This window comes from Anolis carolinensis, chromosome 2 (assembly GCF_035594765.1).
Source record: "Anolis carolinensis isolate JA03-04 chromosome 2, rAnoCar3.1.pri, whole genome shotgun sequence".
Classification (NCBI taxonomy): Eukaryota; Metazoa; Chordata; class Lepidosauria; order Squamata; family Dactyloidae; genus Anolis; species Anolis carolinensis.
Window position 1 is genome coordinate 57655233 of NC_085842.1, and position 20142 is coordinate 57675374.

Below are 20142 nucleotides of genomic sequence, written 5' to 3' on the forward strand. Positions count from 1 at the left end.
CAGGAAGCCAATGTATGAGATATGCACAACTTTACTGAGAACAAGATCCGCTTATAGAAGCAAAACACTGGTCATTTTGTTATGGACAGAACAACTTGTGTTGATTCTTATATGGAAAATATATGATGTTAGAAGTCAGATGCAAAAACTATCTGTGTTTAATTGAATCAATAGTATCTCACTAAAAGAGTTGAGATGTTTCTTGCTCTAAGGCTGCTGTTTCATGGTTGTCTACTAGTAATAAACATTGACAAGTAAAATTCATGAAATAAAATAGAAACAAAATGTGGATGGGAAAAACAGCTAGCATTGACATTCTGAATAGCTGTTTAAGCACTTACAAGTATGCACAAGCTTTTTGTTCCCATGAACAGCCTTTTAATCACCAAATCAAAAATCCTGCAGACATACTCCTGGATTTTAAAGATTCTAAAAGGAAATGAGCAGCATTGTCCAACTTCAATACACTTTATAATCTACCATTGTTTTCTAGACAAGATGTTTAGAAGGCTTATTAATAGAAAATATAATAGAATTTCAGTGTGACTATTTTATGAATAACCCAAACGTTTCTTCCAAATATATGTGTCTACAGTTTGGCCATGTTTTACGGCAGTTGTCACCATAAGTTATTGGGCGTGGTTCTGAGTTTAAATTGTTGTTTTATTTGCTATTGGTTTAACTTTTTGTATTGTACTGTGTGTGTTTTTTGTATGCATTGTTTTAGGCACTTGGTGTCACATGTAAGCCGCCACGGGTCCCTTCGGGGAGATGGAGGAGAGGTACAAAAATAAAGTCATGTTTAAAGATATTTTTATTTATTTTATCATAATTTCATGCATTTTTTATACACAGTTTGTTTTACAGCAGATATATAATATTCAATACAATCTACCATACATTAACTTTTGGCATCTACCGTTATTTTTATTCTTATACATACGTTCTATTCCCTGTGTTCCCCTCCCGCCCAAGCCAATCCTTTTATGTATTATCTTTTATGTCCAAAATTTCATTTCCTCTTGTGGTAACTTTCTGTCTTTCTTTTTGAATTCCTTTTCAATATTTTTTTTCATACATCCTCAAAATCACTTTGTTTTCAGATCCCTCTTTTAACTTTTAACTTACATGTCAACTTATCATTTATTGCCAATTTCCATGTTTCCTTATACCATTCTTCTATTTGTATATTTATTTCCCTTTTCCAATTCCTTACTATAAGGAATGCTATTGTTAATAAATTTGATAACACTTCTTGGTGTTGGGATGAGAGGATGAGAGTAGCAAAACATTAGCAAGCCTTTTGGAACTTCCAAAACCAGAATGAATATCTGGAAACGTCTCACAGCTTGTTTTTAGGTTCAGCAGAGGACTGAAGGGAGATGAAGAAGTTTCTTGTACTTCTGCCAACACTCTAAGGCACTGGCCCTTTAGTATACCTGATGAATTTCAGTTTAATTGGCAACTTCATTGCCTTATAAAGTTATCATCTTAATACAGCTTTTGATAGACTATAAATCACATTGGAGGTGCCTTTTATGGGATAAATTCCTTTTAATACCATTAATAGTTCTGTCTGTCATGTGTTAAACATGCCTGCCATATATTCACTGGCATTTCTACAACAAAATATAACTATGCAGGATTAAAAGATACCAATGTGTAAGCATTTGAGATATAAAACTTGTAGAACTGTTCTGGAATGAAAATACTATTTCAGGGAGACACTCTTAAATCTCTGAAAGTTACTCCAAGTTCATAGCTTTTCTGCCTAAGTTACTTTCATGTCTATCTTTTCTCAATTCTAACTTGATATACCTTTCTGGTCATGATGTGCCTAACAGCATTGGTCCAGACCAACAAAATCCAACTTTTTAAAGATGCTGACAGGATGATCTTCATGCATTTCTTAATTTTTTTCATTCCTTCATGGGTCCATAACCTGAAGGCACAATTTGTTAAAAATTGAACACTGTGGACCAGATTATCGTTTCTACAACCATAATTACTTCTGGGAAGAGAAAAACTAATCCAAATTGAAATCAAAACACAGAAAGTTACTATCTTACAAGGATTCTATACTTGATGTAAGAATTTTTCATTTCACTGCTGACACAGAGTTCACTAACAATATGTTTCAAAAGACTATTAGGCAGCATCGTTGTAGTGATAGCATAAAGAACACACGTTTCACAACCAAATCCAAGAAAGGAAGATTTGTATTTATTTGTTTTATTTTGCACTTTATTGCTTATTTATTTGACATAGTGTATAACAAGAGAAAAAGCAATGGACAAAAATAATGATATTCAGACCTTTAACAGTACTATGGATGAGGGGGCAGGAGAAGAAACACATTCCGGAATGACACTGAACAGGGTTAAATGATGTTTAAGGGTAGCTTCTAAAAAGAAGTCTACAAGCTCCCTTTTCAATCAGTCCTTTTGAGCTTTACAGGGCAAAGCTCAACAAATTCAAGCATTTGAAGACTAATAAGAAAAAGGAAAATGTGTCTCAAATGACTTAAGATAAAGTATATTATATAATGACCTTTCATTACTAAATATACACGCTAGACCTAAGGATGAATAAATCTGCCTGTTCATATTTCTACAACTTTGGCCCATTCATGTCCTTTCCTTCCCATTTCTGTATCAATTTTTAAAGGGTGGGGTGCAGATGAAAAGTTTGTGCAAAAATGAATATGCATTTTCCACAGATTTGTCCATTTCAACCAAGGCGTACATATTTTGGAGAAGTGTGAAAATCGAAGGAAAGGTATGCTCAAATTTGATATATATTTCTGTTTGCATCAGTTCAAGAATTACAAATAAACTGATTCATTATTGAAATGCAAAACGATTTCCCCCCTATCCTTAACCATACCGTGTTAGGGGGGAAAACTAGCGAAGTGCTCTAGTGTGAGAAAATGCAAGCAAAAGTTATTTATAAAACAAAGCTGTTTTTACAAAAAACCATGGGGATTTTGTGGTCATTCTATTATTCACAATGACCATATTTTATACACTTTGAAATTCACTAATAAAACTATCAAAATTCTGTTATCCTTAAGTACTCCATCAATCAGTATATTTAAAACATTCCACAACTGAGTCCTTTACCATTTTGGGTAAGTCTCTAGCGTAACATACAACTGCAAAGTGATGGTTATTCAATTCTGTCCATTTGTGACAAGCCAGAATCTGTCACTGGGTTGAATGCAACGGGGCTGGTAGTAGCGGACTTCCTTTTATTTCCCACAGAAGCTTTTCCAGCCTTCTTGAAAATACACAGAACTCCACTGAATGCGATAAGCAGTGAGATGAGGAGGGATCCCGGAAAACTGTAGAAGCTATTTCTGTGAACAGTCTACCAAGATTTTCTTTGTGTGGTTACTCACATGTTATGGTCAGATTTTAGTCCAAGTAAAGGCTTTATGGGAATGTCTCGCATCCATGGAGAAAGGAGACATTTCTGCTTTGTAATTTCAAAGAACATACATTCCATCCTAAGTTAAGCATATGCTTAAAACTTTACAATGAAACAAATGGGATACAAGCCATTTTGAGTTCCAGCTTTGGGGGAAAGGCGGGGTATAAACAAACCAATACAATACATAAAGGGCATAACTTGATCTCTAATTCCTCCTGTTATATTCTCTTCAGGTTTACTTTCTACACAATTTTTTTTTTGCTTTAAGGTACTTAGTATGCATGTATTTCTGAAACATTCAATATTACAGTGTTTGATATTCTGCTATGGTAATAGGAAATCAAGACTCAAGCCTGAGTTTAAGCTTGACTGGAAGGCAAGCATTTCCGCTTTCACCCATCCCTACAACTGCCACTGTAACTTGAAGAAAGTGATAAGTGACATGCTCTGCCCAATTATGCAATTGTTGGGCCTTTGAGCTTACATGATGCCATATCATGTCAAATTGTAAAAAGGAATACATTATTAATTAGTGATAGGAGAAAAATAATGAATAGGAGTAAACACAACGTTTCCACCTATGTCAAAATGTTAGGAGCAGACACTACTATTGCTATTGTAATAGCTTAAATTCAGTTTTTTGTTTCAATGAGGTATGGCTTATTGTATCGAGAGAACTGGCTTAGTAAATTCCCCCAGAGTCAGTGGATTTACTGTAGCTGGGACTATCAAATTGATTTGGTCATGTGTAATTTACATTAATATAACCTGCATAAGAGGACATGAATTTAGATGAAGCAAATTAACTCTGAGAGTGAAATGTAAACATATGCGTCTCTTCATTCTCTGAAACAGGTTTTGGTGGTGTTCAGGTTAACATAGCAAGGGAAAGAGTGATCTATTGGAGAGAAAAGCTAATTTAGGAGTTAGCTTCTCAAGCATGAAAATGTAAAGTGACCAATAGTGACCTTGTTGAGGACCTGGGGATACTGCTGACCTTTTTGAAGCCATTTCTGAAAATTCAGGGGGACTGAGCCACAGTGGGATGACAATGAGGGAAATTGACCCTTCAGAGTCCCCAATCAACCCCTATAGTTGCCCAGCCTTGGGCAAGTGGACACAATCCTTACTGGCAGTATTTGAAAATACTTACAAGGCACTGGGATGATTTCATTTGCCATTGTTGATTAATTCTATTTCCTAAGAATGCACAATATTTTCTGCTGAGTTTATGAAGGTCATGCCATTTTAAGAATAAAACAGGAAGCACGCAGTTGTATTTTGAGAATGCAATTTACTCCAGGTGAAACAGAAGGCCTGCAAAGTGCCACTATCTCTATATAAAAATACTGAGCTATATTTTGCCTCCCTTAAAACTCTTTGTGAATAGGATATCTTTTGTTAGTGTGTATAATAAAGTAATGGTCACCCGTAAAGGCTTCCTCAGTAAGTCATAAGCCTGAATATATAGCCGAAAGCCAACACCATCACTATTAGGCATCAAAAGCAGTGATGGTTGGAAGGGAGGCAAATGAAAAGCAGTGGGATGGGGGGGGGGGGGGCTACCTAGATTAACACGTTCTAAAACAGACATGTGCAAACTTCAACCCACCAGGTGCTTTAGACTTTGGCTCACAGAAATCCCAGCCAGTTTACCAGCTGTTGGGAATTGTAGGAGTTGAAGTCCAAAGCACCTGGAGGGCCAAAGTTTGTCCTTGCCTGCTCTAAAAGCTAAAATACCAATATTGTTTGAAAACAACTTTAATAGGAATGATTTAAATATTTAAATATTTTATACAATACAGATCCATTTGTTTCAGTACTTTAAATAAAAAGAGCATGTTTTACTAGGAGTAATTTTCATTGCTATCAATGAAACTTATTTTCAACTAAATATATTTAGAATTGGAATGCTTAAAGCCAAAGAGTTCTGAGGAAGTAAAAAGAGCTTAGAAATTTCCATCACACGATATAGTATGTTATACTTTAGCTATTTTTTCCTTCGCTTACTCTGGGGAAAGACTGGGCTGCTTCTGGGGTGTCGTGATTTTTGCTTGGTGGTGTTCTTATCTGGGAAACTGTTGCTACAAGAAAGGAGAGAGAGAGAGAGAGAGAGAGAGAGAGAGAGAGAATATTAAAAACTGAACATAGAGAGTTATTATCTAAAGCTATATGAGTCATAAACAGAGCACATTCTTTGTGACAATCAAAAGGTATTTTTGGCTAATCTTCAATTTATCTCACCTAAAATGTGGGCAAAGACTGATTAAAAAGGCAATATTCATGTAGCTAAAGGTCAGAAGGAACTAGTCAGGTTCTCTAATCTTGCTGCCTGCCTGTTCAGAAGTTCAGGCATTTAATATAGAAATCAGGCCCTTACAGGGGTTTAGCTGAAGCATTCATTATAGGTGCTCAGCCAGTTCTGGTTTTAAGACCAAATCAGGAAGGTTAATACGCACTGGGATCATTTTGTTCATATTCTTTGAACATTCAACTTCTTTATTATATGGTGCAGCTGGTCCTCTTAAGCTATCTAAGCCAATGTGAGGGAGAGACCACATATTATGAGTGGATAATGGAAATGAGATGAGGCCAATGTTACATTTTTGAGATCTATGCTTGCTACTATAAAGATCCATGGTCACTATGTTCTCCTTTGAAATAAACAGGTGTTTGTACAAAGTGGCCTTGTAGGATATAAACCCGTCCCACAACCACATGCTGTATCTTTACAAATATCTGTAGCCATGTACATTAAAACCCACACATACATACAAAAGAAATTCACACTTGCAGAAAAGATCTGGGAAATTCATTTTTCAAAAATCAGAATAGGTAAGAAACATGTGGAATGTTATAGAGACATTACGTAATAGTGTTAATTAGGATCAGAAATGGACAAACATGGTTATGGGATTTTACAAAGAAATGTATCCCCATTCAATATTATGTAAATGTACTAGTCATGTCACACAATGTTCAGTTTCAAAAGAAATTACATTTAGTTCCAGTGTAGGTTAAAACCTCCTGATTTCAAGATGTAAAGTACAGGAATAGCATTTTTTAAAAAGTTTAAATTGACAAAGTCCCATAATCTATGTATAGTCTGTTTATAGTACTTTTATTCTTATAATTTCATTTGTTTGTTTTAAATTTAAAAGCATGAGAGTGAGACTTGTCCAAGGTCACACAGTGGATTTCTATGGCTGATTGGGATTAAAGCCCTGGCCTTCAGAGTCGCTGTCCAACACTCAAACCGCTACAACATGCTGGCTCTCATTTAAAGCACACATGAACCTGAATTCAATTGAAAGTCCCAAGTAGAATAGATCAATTGAATGAATGAAATTCATGTAAGTGTTGACTTTGCTGTTGATAACATTCTTCAAGGTGATTGAAAAGGCAAGGTGTTTGAAAAGGCAGTTGCCCTCCAACTCCAGGCAGTCTTAGATGATACACACTTCTTTGACTCATTTCAAACTGGTTTCAGAGCAGAATACAGAGTTGAGATTATTATAGTCATCTTAGTGGGTGAGCTCCATCTTAACACTGACAAGGGGTGTGTGTCCCTGTTAGTGCTTCTAGACCTCTCAGAGGCCTCTGACACCTCTAGCCTAGTCTCTTTACATTATTATGAGTGAACTGGAGAATCTATAATTGAAGTAATTAAATGTTCCTCTCTGTGCTTACTTTCCTCACTATCTTTGTTGTTTGCTTTGTGTCTATTTTAGACTGGAAATCATTCATTGAAGGGTGGGCTCATACTTATTATTTGAAATATATTTCTTCATGCCTTCACAAACAGCCTCAGCTAGGATAGCGTGTCTCCTCTGAATGAATGCCTAGAAGATTTAATGGGCTGGATGCAGAAAAACAAATTGAAACTGAATCCAGACAAAACAGAGGTGCTTGCCATCAAGGATCCTAATGTAGAGATGGACTTATGTTAACCAGTTTTGGATGGGGTTACACTCCCCCTAAAAGACTGTGTCAGCAGCGTGGGAGTGTGCTCCTGGAACTGTCTCTCCAACTGTCAGCCCAGCTCGATGCAATGGTCAGGAGTGCTTATTATCAGCTTTGGCTGATACCAGCTGTGCCCCTTCCTATATTTGGAGAATCTAAAGATGGTAGTGCACACACTGGTAATCTCAAGGTTGGACTTCGTTAAATATGCTGTATGTTGGGCTACCTTTGTACCAAGTTTGGAAACTCCAGTTGGTTCAAAATATAGCAGCCAGAACATCCAGCAGTGAGCATAATACACCTATCCTAAACTCACTCCACTGGCTGTCAATTAGTTTCTAGGCAAAGTACAAGGTGCTGGTTTTGACCTTAAAAGCCCTACATGGTTTGGGCCCAGGTTACCTAAAGAATCACGTTCTCCTGTACAATCCGTCCTGCACAGTTAGGTCCTCTGGGGAACAGCTACTCCAGCCTGCCATTACACCACTGGCGATTGTAACCCAGAGGGTCTTTTCATTGGACATGAAATTACCAGCTAGAAAAGATCAGACAGCTAAATGAGCTGTTGCAATTTAAAACACATTTGAAGACCTATCTCTTCTGGCAGGCCAACCCAACTAGTTTTAATCAAGAATTTTAAACTTGCATCTTTCATCTTTGTTCTGTGTATTTAATATGTATTTTGTAGAAATATGTCTTAATATATGTATTTCATAGAACGTTTTAGATCAGGGGTCCTCAAACTTTTAAAGAGGGCCGGTTCATGGTCCCTGAGACTGTTGAGGGGCTGAATTATCATTTAGAAAAAAAATACGAATGAATTCCTATGCACACTGCACATGTCTTATTTGTAGTGCAACCCCCCCAAAAACAACAATTATTTATTTATTTACTACATTTATACCCTGCCCTCTCTTGCACCGAAGGGGTCTCAAGAGCGGCTTACAAGTTGTATGTATCTATCTATATCTATAAAAGGCTTTTGGCATCACGGCGATTCACAAAACAACAAAAACATAATCACAACACCAAAAAAAGGCCAAAACCCACAACAGGTAATATACGCATGCGCGCGGAACTCAAAGTATTTTTCGGGACAGCATGGCTGCCCAGGATCAGCTCGCTCCCTCTCCCAGGTCCCCCCTCCTTCTCTGTGAACCCTTACCAGATGCCTCCTGGCCTTTTCCCGGCAGGCCCCGGCCCCTTCCTTCTGCCCATTCAGGCTGCACCTGGTCTCCTCTGGGACCTCGGGGCCCACACCTTCCTCCACCCATGGGCCTCCCTATCGTCCCCCCACCACCTGACCTCCTGGCCCCACCCCCTTCACAGCTTTCCAACTCCCAGGGCCATACCGGCGCCCATGGGCTTTCCGGCCTTCCCTTCCAAGGCCAGAAAAGGAAAAGAAAAAGGTAAGCAAGGGTCTCCTCCTCCTCCTGCTCTCTCTCTTCCTTTGGAAGAATTACTGCTCCCCCTTCGGCCGCCCCATAGAGGCGAAGGAAGAAGAGGAAAAGGAGGACGAAGGGGCGGAAGAGGAAAGGGGAATGGGCTTCCCCAGTGGGAGGAGGGAAGGGAAGGGGAGGCACACTCCCTCCCCCCTCCCCCCTCCAAACAAAATATAAACAAAGGCAAGGAAAGACCCGACAATAGAACACAAGGTTGGGAAACAACGAAAAACAGGACGAGGAATTACAGGAGGGGCTTTCTTCGGGAGGGGGCTACCATGGGAGGGAATTCTACTATTCTTATTGCCATGCTTTCTATATTTTGTAATATATATATAAAATACAAAATAATAAATACAGCCACACATTGGAGCTGCAAGGATATTCAGTGCAATTCAACCACAGCAATAAAAGATTAACCTTCGGAAAAGGTGGCCAGGCTTTGAAACAGTGATACTACTCTGAAGCTGACCAACCAAAGATTTCCCCTAGGTAGCAAGCACCCAGGCTTTGAACCACCGAGGCTATTCATTACAATTCTACCACCCCAAAAAAACATTCCCCTAAAAGGCAACTACCTAACCTTCCAAGCAGCAAGCCTATTCCTTTCTATTCCACCTCACCAAACAAGGATTCACATAAGAAAATGGCCAGGCTTTCAGGCTACAAAGCTATTCACTGTTATTCCACCTACCTAACAAAGAATTCCCATACGCCACAGCAACGCGTGGCCGGGCACAGCTAGTACAATATATTATATTAATGGCATAGCACAATATTAGCATTATATATTACTATATTGTACTATACCACTATACTGTAATATTATTAGTAATATTACATTTAATATATAATGTATAATTAATATTATTATGTTGCATTATTATTTGTATTATATTGTATGACATTATAATATTAGTATCAATATTATATGTATACACAATATATTCTATTATTATCATAGCAGAATATTAATAAATGTAAGAACAATACAATATTTAAAAATAAAAATAATTTTAACCAACATACAGTAAGGTAAAAGGTAAAGGTTTCCCCTGACGTTAAGCCCAGTCGTGGCCAACTCTGGGGGTTGGTGCTCATCTCCATTTCTAAGCCGAAGAACCGGTGTTGTCTGTAGACACCTCCAAGGTCATGTGGCCGGCATGGAGGACCGTTACCTTCCCGCTGGAGCGGTACCTACCGTGTTTCCCCGAAAATAAGACAGTGTCTTATATTATTTTTTGCTCCCAAAGATGTGCTAGGTCTTATTTTTAGGGGATGTCTTATTTTTCCATGAAGAAGAATTCACATTTATTGTTAAACAAAAAAATGAACATTTATTATATACTGTACAGTAGTTGTTATCACAAACCAACAGAACCAAACCAGACAAACTATGATTCCTGTCAAGAATTTCTTGTTACTACTGTATATAAATAATATAACATTTTAATATATTAATACCATTATTTCCATGTACAACTGGTATGTACATTTACCGATCCTGCAAGTTCTGGTGTTTTGTTTGGCGGGCGCCGGGCATGCTTCCAAACAAAAACTTTGCTAGGTCTTACTTTCGGGGGAGGCCTTATATTTAGCAATTCAGCAAAACCTCTGCTAGGTCTTATTATTTGGGGATGTCTTATTTTCAGGGAAACAGGGTATTGATCTACTCACATTTGCATGCTTTTGAACTGCTAGGTTGGCAGAAGCTGGAGCTAACAGCGGGCGCTCACTCCGCTTCCCGGATTTGAACCTGGGACCTTTCGATCTGCAAGTTCAGCAGCTCAGCGCTTTAACACACTGAGCCACCAGAGGCTCCAACATACAGTAAACCTATCAGGATTTCAATGGGAAGTGTAGGCCTGCTTCTGGTCAATGAGATAGTCAAGTTAAGTAGGATTGTTGTTGTTGTTGTTGTGTGCCTTCAAGTCATTTCAGACTTTGGACGAGTCTAAGTCTAAAACTGAGAGTAGGGGCCAGGTAAATGACCCTAGAGGGCTGCATCCGGCCCCTGGGCCTTAGTTTGGGGACCCGTTTTAGATGATTGTGTGTTTTTAGCACTGTAACCCATCTCAAGCCATGAGAAACAGATAAGATTCATCATCATCATCATCATCATCATCATCATCATCATCATCATCATCATCGGCTTTCATGGCCAGAATCACTGGATTGTGTGACTTTTTTCGGGCTGTATGGGCTACCCAAAGGCTAATTCAAGCTTGCTAATTGCAACATTCACTTTCTTTAAACAGACAATAGTTCTTTCTCCAGCTCTTTCTCCAGCTCCAGCTCTTTCTCTCTTCCACAGCTATATATACACTCCACTTGCCTCACTGCCGACAGAACCTCTGAAGATGCCAGTCACAGATGCAGGCAAAATGTTAGGAGAGAATGCTGCTGGAACATGGCCATAAGGCCTGAAAAACTCACTGCCACCCATTATTATTATTATCCATCTGCAATTATCTTCCCCCTTTCTTATTGCCCTATCTCTATGTCTTCATCACCTATTTGAAGTTGTGTTCAACTGTACATCTGTCTTTGCACTTTCTGCCTTGACTATATTCAACAAAGTGAAATGTTTTATTTATTTATTTATTTATTTACAGCATTTATATTCCGCCCTTCTCACCCCGAAGGGGACTCAGGGCGGATCACATTACACATATAGGCAAACATTCAATGCCTTTTAACATAGAACAAAGACAAGACAAACATAGGCTCCGAGCGGGCCTTGAACTCATGACCTCCTGGTCAGAGTGATTCATTGCAGGTGGTTGCAGCTGGCTTGCTCTCCAGCCTGCGCCACACACCTCAAAATGTTTGCTATTTTCTGCTAGTAGAAAGCTGTCATCTGCATATCTTAGATTGTCGATATTCCTTCCTCCAATTTTAACGTTTCTTTGCTCCAAATCTAATTCTGATTACTGTATATTTTTGGCATACAATGTAAACAGATAGTGTAATAAAATACAGCTCTGCCTTATCATCTTAGCAACTGGAAACTGTTCCATTTTTCAATGTTATGCTCTAACAGAAATAGAGGTTACACATCAGGACAATCAAGCATTGTGGCATGCCCATTTATAAGAGCAATCTATAGCTGGTGTGATCTATGAAATCAAAGGTGTTGCTCTATAATGCACAGGCTAATTTTCTTTTGAAATTATTCATTATTCAGTATATGTTGGCAATATGATATCAAGTGCTTCTTTCTGTCCTGAATGCAGCTTGGATGTGGTATTTCTCACTCCACATATGGAAAAAGTCTGTTATAGGATTCTGAGCATCACTTTGCATGCATGTGAAATTAATACAATCCTGTGAGAAAGAGGGGGAACAAGGTAAATATGTGTTACCAATGGAAAATGTTCAGAATGTTTGTACAATTTTATGTAGTATTTTAACAATAATTCTGAAAATAATAATAATAAACATTTTAAAATGATCCTAGGATTACTGCTAACTTCTTTCTTGGGAACTGGAACGAGCACTTACAATATTGAGCACTTCCAATCTGTGGGTCGTTATTTTGTTTTCCATATTTGTTGATATATTTTACCTTACCATTCAGCAATTGATTCAGATGGGTTTAGCAACTGAAATTCAGATGGACCTAGGAACCAATTTGTGAAGGCTTCAAATTTATGGTTCATGTAGCAATTTCAACAGGATTAAAATATTCAGTTTGAATCAGCTCTAATGATAGCACAGATCAACAAAAAATATTCTCAGTGTCTTGGTTTTTAAGCCTGTTCCTGGGGGTTATTTGAGGTGCTAATTCAGAAAATTGCATTGGATAAACCGCATCAGATCTCATTTTTTATATATGGTTATCTTGGTTTTCTATGGGCAAGCAAGTGGTGACTGGTAGATAGCATATGTTCTATATTTCAAAAGCTAGAGCCGATAGGGGAAAACTGGTTCCATTTTTGGAATCAGCAGATCAACTATACCTAGAAACAGAGCTAACATTCGAGTCACCAAAATGTAAGTTGAACAGTGTAATAAATGTAATGAGTAGCCAGTGAAATACACACCCACATACACACACACAAAACTCAGTGAAATCTGAATATTACCCAGAGACATCTTACTAAGAGTTGTACTTTACTGAGCTGCAGCTAGCTGCAGTGTTCAATCATTGAGTTTTGGCTACTCCCTAAGATACAAAAAGAATCCTTAAAATCCATAATACCAATGTGATCGCCCATCAGTTTCTGTGGTTGTAGCCAAAGTGCTTCCTGAGATCGATTCCTCCCCTGTTCTACTGGCAGCACAGGCTATGCTCCCACATCACATATGGGGGAAGCAAGCAATTTGGAACCTACTAAATTTAGTTCTACATGGAAAGTTTTTGTCACCTCAATTTTTTATTCAGTGCGGTAATTTTGTAGGTTCTACAAGATCTCATTAATACATATCAGGCTAAATTATTTAAATGACTGCAAATTAATACTATAATAGAACTCTTTTACGGCACTTACATTACCACTTAGGTTTATTGAATGATAGTACAGTATCTGTGACTGATATCACTCTATCCCTATCATTTGTTTTCAAGGCAATAGTAGGTATTCAAATTCAACCTCCTACTGCTAATTATTATTTTATAAGAACACATTGTTACTCAAAAAGCTTCATGTTTTCCATTGGAACAGTCAGTCAGTATTTCCATTTTATAAAAAATGACAACCTAAGCTTTGAGAAAGCTATGGCTCCAGTGCTGAAATCTAAAATTCTACTTATTGGTCTGCAGGAAAACTCAATTTACACAAAAAGTGAGATTTGAGGATGATATACTGAAGGAAAATGTCTGTGACATAAATGGTGTTAGTTCTTGAAAAGCAGTCTTAAAACACTTAGTATGCAACCTAGTTTTCAAGAATTCAGCATCATGGTTCATGCATCATCTCAGCCCTGTTGATAAAGGTTATTTTAAAAACCCAACATAGTTGTGTCAAACTGGATTACATCACATTAACACATAAAGCAATAACCATGCATGATCCAAGAAGGATTGACTTCTATAATGGACACTAATTCCTACCACATGGTTGCTTCTTCAACTGCACTGCAATCATTAAAAAAACAAGGCACAAAATATTAGATAATGAACAACGAAATCCTTGATCTAGGAGACTAAACACATTGTTTTTTTTAAAAGACTTGGAAATGCTGCAGGACACCCTAGCTTCAATACAGTTGAAAGCTCAACATATTGAATTAACTAAACGGTTTGGGACCTGCCTATCTTCGTGACCACGTCATCCCCTATGAACCCACCCGGTCGCTGAGATCTCCTCTCGCTTCCGCCCTCCTCACAACTGCGTTTGGTGGGGACGAGAGAGAGGGCCTTCTCGGCCGTGGCTCCCCGACTCTGGAACTCCCTCCCCAGGGAGATTAGGTTGGCTCCATCCCTCCCTTCCTTCAGGAAACAACTGAAGACTTGGATGTTTCGGCAGGCCTTTGGATACAGTCATTAATTAATCAGCCCCAGAGGGTTTTTAATAATCTATCCCGTTTTTATTACGATTTTACCATTTATGTGTTTTAAATGCAATTTTTTATCCTGTATTTTTGTTTTAATTGATATATTGTATTACTGTTTTATCTTTTTATAGTGTGATTTGTATTATGTTGCCTATGTTTTGTTCTATGTTGTTTGGGCCTCTGCTCCATGTAAGCCGCCCCGAGTCCCCACGGGGAGATGGTGGCAGGGTATAAATAAAGTTTTATTTTTTATTTTTATTATTTATTATTATTAACTCTTCATAGGTAACTGCATATTATGGTGTGGTAGTTAACGGTTGCTTCTTTTGAAAACTTTGAGAAATGTTAATAATATAAATGTGATTTTCTTCTTCCCATTTCACACTGGTTTCACCACCAACTATGTACCAAGCGCATATACACCTGAAGCCTACATATAGGATTCCATGTATTTCAAGATGTGGCTTGTAATCCATGACACCTCAGTAAATTTTCACACACACCCATTATACACAACATGAAATGTACTTGTCTACTCTTGATTTATGGCAACTCTTTCAGGGATCAGATGAGGTTTGCCATTGCCTCCTTCTAAGACTCTGTGAATGTGACTTGCCCAAATCCAGTAGATTTTCATGGCTGATTAAGTATTAAAACTCCTCTCGCTTCCACCACCTTCGCAGTCGTGGCTGGTGGGGACGAGAGAGAGGGCCTTCTCTGTTGTGGTCCCCCGGCTTTGGAACTCCCTCCCTAGGGAGATCAGGCAGGCCCCTACCCTACTCTCCTTTCGGAAGAGCCTTAAGACCTGGCTCTTCCAAAAAGCCTTTGAGGGTTAATTATTATAGGGTCGATTTTCCTGCCCATCTAATAATAGGTTGCCTGGCCACGATTATTTTGCACTTTATTGATTTTTAAACTGTGAAACTACCTCTACCACGCTGAAGTTTTTCCCCTTGGCCCAGCTCCGTGTTTTTAGCCCTGTTTTTAACCATTTTATGCCGTGCGCTGACTTTTATAACTGTTTATTGATGTTATGTTTTTATTGATGCGACATTGTTTTATTGCCGATTTTGTTTTATTGTTTTATTGCTGTTATTGTATTGTTGTTGGGCATGGCCCCATGTAAGCCGCTCCAAGTCCCTCCTGGGAGATGGGGCGGGATATAAAAATAAAGTTATTATTATTATTATTATTATTATTATTATTATTAAAACTTGAGTGTCCTACTTTAACATTCAAACCATTACATCGCGTTGGGTCTTTGAGACAAACTACTTGAACATTTTTAAAGGAGAGATTCTTGGTTTGGAAAACAGCCATATGCTGCTAGCTTAGTTGTCCAAATAAACAGTCATTAATTAGGTCTTAATTAGAAAGTTATTTTAAGTACAAACATATGTTACTTGATAAAACTTTTTAAAAAGTAAACAATGATAATGTTGTCTAGAAATAACCACTGAAGGATACACTCTTGATCCTAAGACACACTGCTGTGCAAATAAGTGCTGGGGAGAGGGAGGGAGACTTTAGCATGTAAAAACCTTATGAAGTCAAGAAAGTGTATGCAAGATAGAACTACTGTTGTTCTCCAAAATAATGAGTTGTCTTCTAAATAAATAAAATTATGAGCTCTTGGCTGAGGTTATATTTTTTCATATGGTAGAATTTTAATCATTATTGCCTTAGGAAATAGAGTTCAGATTTTGAAACACTGAACATACATACCACAATGTCTTTGACTAAGTTTTTGCTTGAAATTATTTTCTAAAAGTCTGGATAATTTTTATTGCATGTTTATCATATTATATTCTTTGTTGGTTTTTAAACAATATTTATTTACTAGTATGGAGAAAAAAATCCAGTATTATTTTCGTTGGGATTTCAAATTTGAGGAGATGATTCCCAAAAATAATGCTTTTACACAGAGTAAACTGTATGACACCAGCTATTAGAAAGCTGAGTTCCATTATTCTGCTCAACAGCTTGAAATCCCATGTAGTGCTGAAATGGAGGATAAAATATTCACCCAACTGTAAAAAAGCTATTAAGATGTAATTTATGTTATGCATGTGACAATGAAAGAAAAAGGCATCCTTGTAGACTGCATACCCAGTTCCGTTTTTTCCTCATCCTCTCTCTCTCTCTCTCTCTCTCTCTCTCTCTCTATATATATATATATATATATATATATATATTCAACATTTTAAGGATCAGAAGTGACCTGTCCTCACACTCACAATAATTTTTCCAACAGCATACAGGTTTTGCTGAAATTGCTCCAAAGTGTCACTTTTAGATCCCTGATCCATTTAGTTATCTACGCTTACTTATTTCTTCAGAGCACACTGTAATCAGTTGACTACTTTTGTAGAGCAAATGCAAGCAAATCCTTGAGTCTCTTTATGGAGAGAAAAAATTGGGGTATAAATAAATAAATATTATTATTATTATTGACACAACGACGTTGTATGACACAGCAAACAAGATAGATATGCTGGATTTCATATCACAAAATCACAAGTCGAACACTTCCCAAGTGTCTAGGACTGTGTGATGTATTTTCGGATGATGCGTGCAGATCCCAGTAGGGTGGCCTTTTGTAGTTGGCAGATCGTGATTATTATTATTATTATTATTATTATTATTATTATTATTATTATTATTATTTTCCTATCGCACAGAATTGCATGCATCAGCATGAAACTTGTACACTCAAATGTGCAATGTGGGAGCACAGACTGTGCTGCCATTCGTACAGAAGAATTCGACACAGGAAAATGTAGTAGAGCTCTCATGTTACACTCTTGAACTATCTTCACAAAACTAGTTTAGGGACTAAAACGCAGTGACAGTGTTATGATCATGGAGCAGATGTTCCCCATATACTTTACCACATGATAATTTTATCTGACCATAGCAAAATCTGAAAGTTTTTACTAATAATGTTCATCATCCTTATATACTTGGATGTTTAATATGTTTAAAACCAAAATTCTTTTTATTTATCTTAAATCTTTCATAGGGCTGCAAATATGAAAACTCATGAAAATCAAAACCCTCTACTAAGTCTCCCTAATCTTCATTATACACCCCCCTTGGTAGTTTCCCATCATATCTTGGTACCTTTTTCTCAGCATCATCCATTCCTTCAACCATACCAAATTGCAGACAGAAAAGTACAATTTCAAATTCACCTCTGATTTGCATCTTGTAACTCCTGTTTTTCCCTCCTGCCATATAAGCTTAAGCATGTGTATCTGCCATTCCTTGCATCTGTTGCCAAAACCGATACTGTCTGAATAAGAATAACATTCTAAGTAGAACACTCATTTTTATCACAGAAAACATCCTCTCCAACAAGGACAGATGTAATTTCTCCCATCTACTCATGTCTTTCTGAAACTCATTCCCAACCTTAACAGTTATTTTGAAATAACAAACATTCATATTTGTCAAATTAATATTTTGGATACTTTAGCTTTTTTTCTATTTTAAAACTGATCTTCCTTACTCATATTTTAAGACAACATCGGTGGGTTTTTTTTCTTATTTTAAATCCTACCAATTCACCAGATTGTTTTAATTCCACCATCAAATACTTTGTAGACTCCAAAGGGGCTTTCCAAACTTCATACCAACTTGCAAACATCCACCGTGTTCCAACTTACTGGCATCTTGTGTCCTTGTCAACTATAAGTCAATGCTACCATATAGGATGCTGCAGCAGCCCAAAATCTATTATTTATGATTATTCTTCTTGCAAAGGAGAAAACACATGTACCATAGTAGAGATCAAACTAAAACAAATTGCAATAGAGAGATTTTAAAGTTAATCAAATCTGTGTGATGTTTATAGGAGGGAAATAAGTTTTATTCCAGAATACAAAACACAGTATTTTTTAAAAAGGAATACATATGATAAAAATTTAAAGGTACTGCACATCTGTTTTTATAAATAACAAAAATGGTTCACTGATAAACATTCCTCATGCCAATGGAGAACATTATTTGGAGATTAATTTGGAATAGTAAAAAGCCAGAAATCATTTTAAAAACAGGTTTTACATCTACTAGAGCCAAAAGGGAATTTTGCCACCAGTTCTCACAATTGCATAAAGACTACAAATTGTGGGGGATTGTAAAGTATGAATATAATTAAGCAGGGAATGCATTAGAAATGCACAGAATGTCATAACAAATAATTAGAAACCTATCCATTGCAGGCCTATGGGATTGACAATTCAGTATTACACATTTGCAAGATTGAATTATTTTTCTCTGTTCAAACTCCTTCAATATATTTCTCTATGGTTATTTAAGCTCTCCTGGGTAGGGACTGACTATAACTTGAAGCTTCACTGATTCACCTAAAAGACTGGTAAAATTTAGAGTTATATGAGTTCCATTTTACCATACAAATCACAAGATAATCCTCCCTGAAGTTTTGACATTGTGGGAATTGCAAAACGTAAGATCCCAATCATTTGAGGACACATAAAAGTCAATCAGATGACATCTTCTCTGCTGAAAACATAAGAATTTGAGTAACGTATCTACTGAAATACATAGGAGTTCGGGAACAATAGGAAAAAGTAAAGATTAGGTAGTGCTTAACTCTGTTCCTCTAACTTTAGTTTCTTTGAATCAGTTCTAATTATTATTCACATATTATAGTGTGAAGTAGCTTGTTTTCAACTGCTAAAATAATAAAAATACATTGTTCAGAATTTCTATTCATCTCAATTAGTGTCAACTGAATGCTGTCCCTAAGCTAAGATACTGACAGACAAAAGGCAGTTCTCAATGGAAAGTCATGAAATGCTTTTCTATTAATTAACACTTCTTCTTTAGCCTTTGTGTCTTTCTAGAACTATTCTTAAAAAGTAATCACATACAGAGTGGCGAGCACACATAATAAAACATTCAACTGGTTCTGCATAATATTGAAATTTCACATTGCTATTACTGCAAGACCAGAGAATGGATTCCCAGGGCCAGATCAACTACATCCAAGAGTATTGAAGGAACTAACTGAAGTTATTTCAGAACCACTGGCAATTATCTTTAAGAGCTCTTGGAGAACGGGAGAAGTCCCAGCAGATTGGAGGAGGGCAAAGGTAGTCCCTATCTTCAAGAAGGGAAAAAAGGCCAACCCAAACAATTACCGTCCGGTCAGCCTCACGTCAATACCAGGCAAAATTCTGGAAAAGATTGTTAAGGAAGTGGTCTGCAAACACTTAAAAACAAATACAGTCATTGCTAATAGTCAACACGAATTTACCAAAAACAAGTCATGCCAGACTAATCTGATCTCTTTTTTCGATATAGTTACAAGCTGGGTCGATACAGGGAACGCTATGGATGTATTGTATCTGGATTTCAATAACCCTTCGACAAAGTCCCCCACGACCTTCTGGCAAACAAACTAGTAAAATGCGGGCTAGAAAAAACTATAGTTAGGTGGATCTGTAATTGGTTAAGCGAACGAACCCAAAGGGTGCTCACCAATGCGTAATCTTCATCTTGGAAAAAGGTGACGAGTGGAGTGCTGCCATCAAGTTTGCAGATGACACCAAACTGGGAGGGATAGCTAACACTCCAGAAGACAGGAGTAGAATTCAAAACAATCTTTGCAGATTAGAGAGATGGGCCGAAACAAACAAAATGAAGTTCAACAGGGACAAATGCAAGATACTTTACTTCGGCAGAAAAAATGAAATACAAAGATACAGAATGGGGGATGCCTGGCTCGACAGCAGTATGTGTGAAAAAGACCTTGGAGTCCTCGTGGACAACAAGTTAAACA

At 37.3% G+C, this 20142-nt stretch overlaps 1 protein-coding gene across 4 annotated transcripts in view; it reads right to left on the bottom strand.

Annotated features, from left to right (window-relative positions):
- Window positions 1–2201: 2201 nt before the first annotated feature.
- The window catches only part of rad18 (RAD18 E3 ubiquitin protein ligase), a 154768-nt gene continuing 136827 nt past the window's right edge, over window positions 2202–20142 (bottom strand). For 3 of the 4 annotated variants that reach the window (XM_062969758.1, XM_062969757.1, XM_062969756.1), the window contains one exon: window positions 2202–5516. In XM_062969758.1, coding sequence (XP_062825828.1) covers window positions 5423–5516 — 94 coding nt within the window. In that variant the 3' untranslated portion in view covers window positions 2202–5422. The remainder of the gene's footprint in view (window positions 5517–20142) is intronic. The other variant, XR_010002558.1, reaches the window with a different exon arrangement.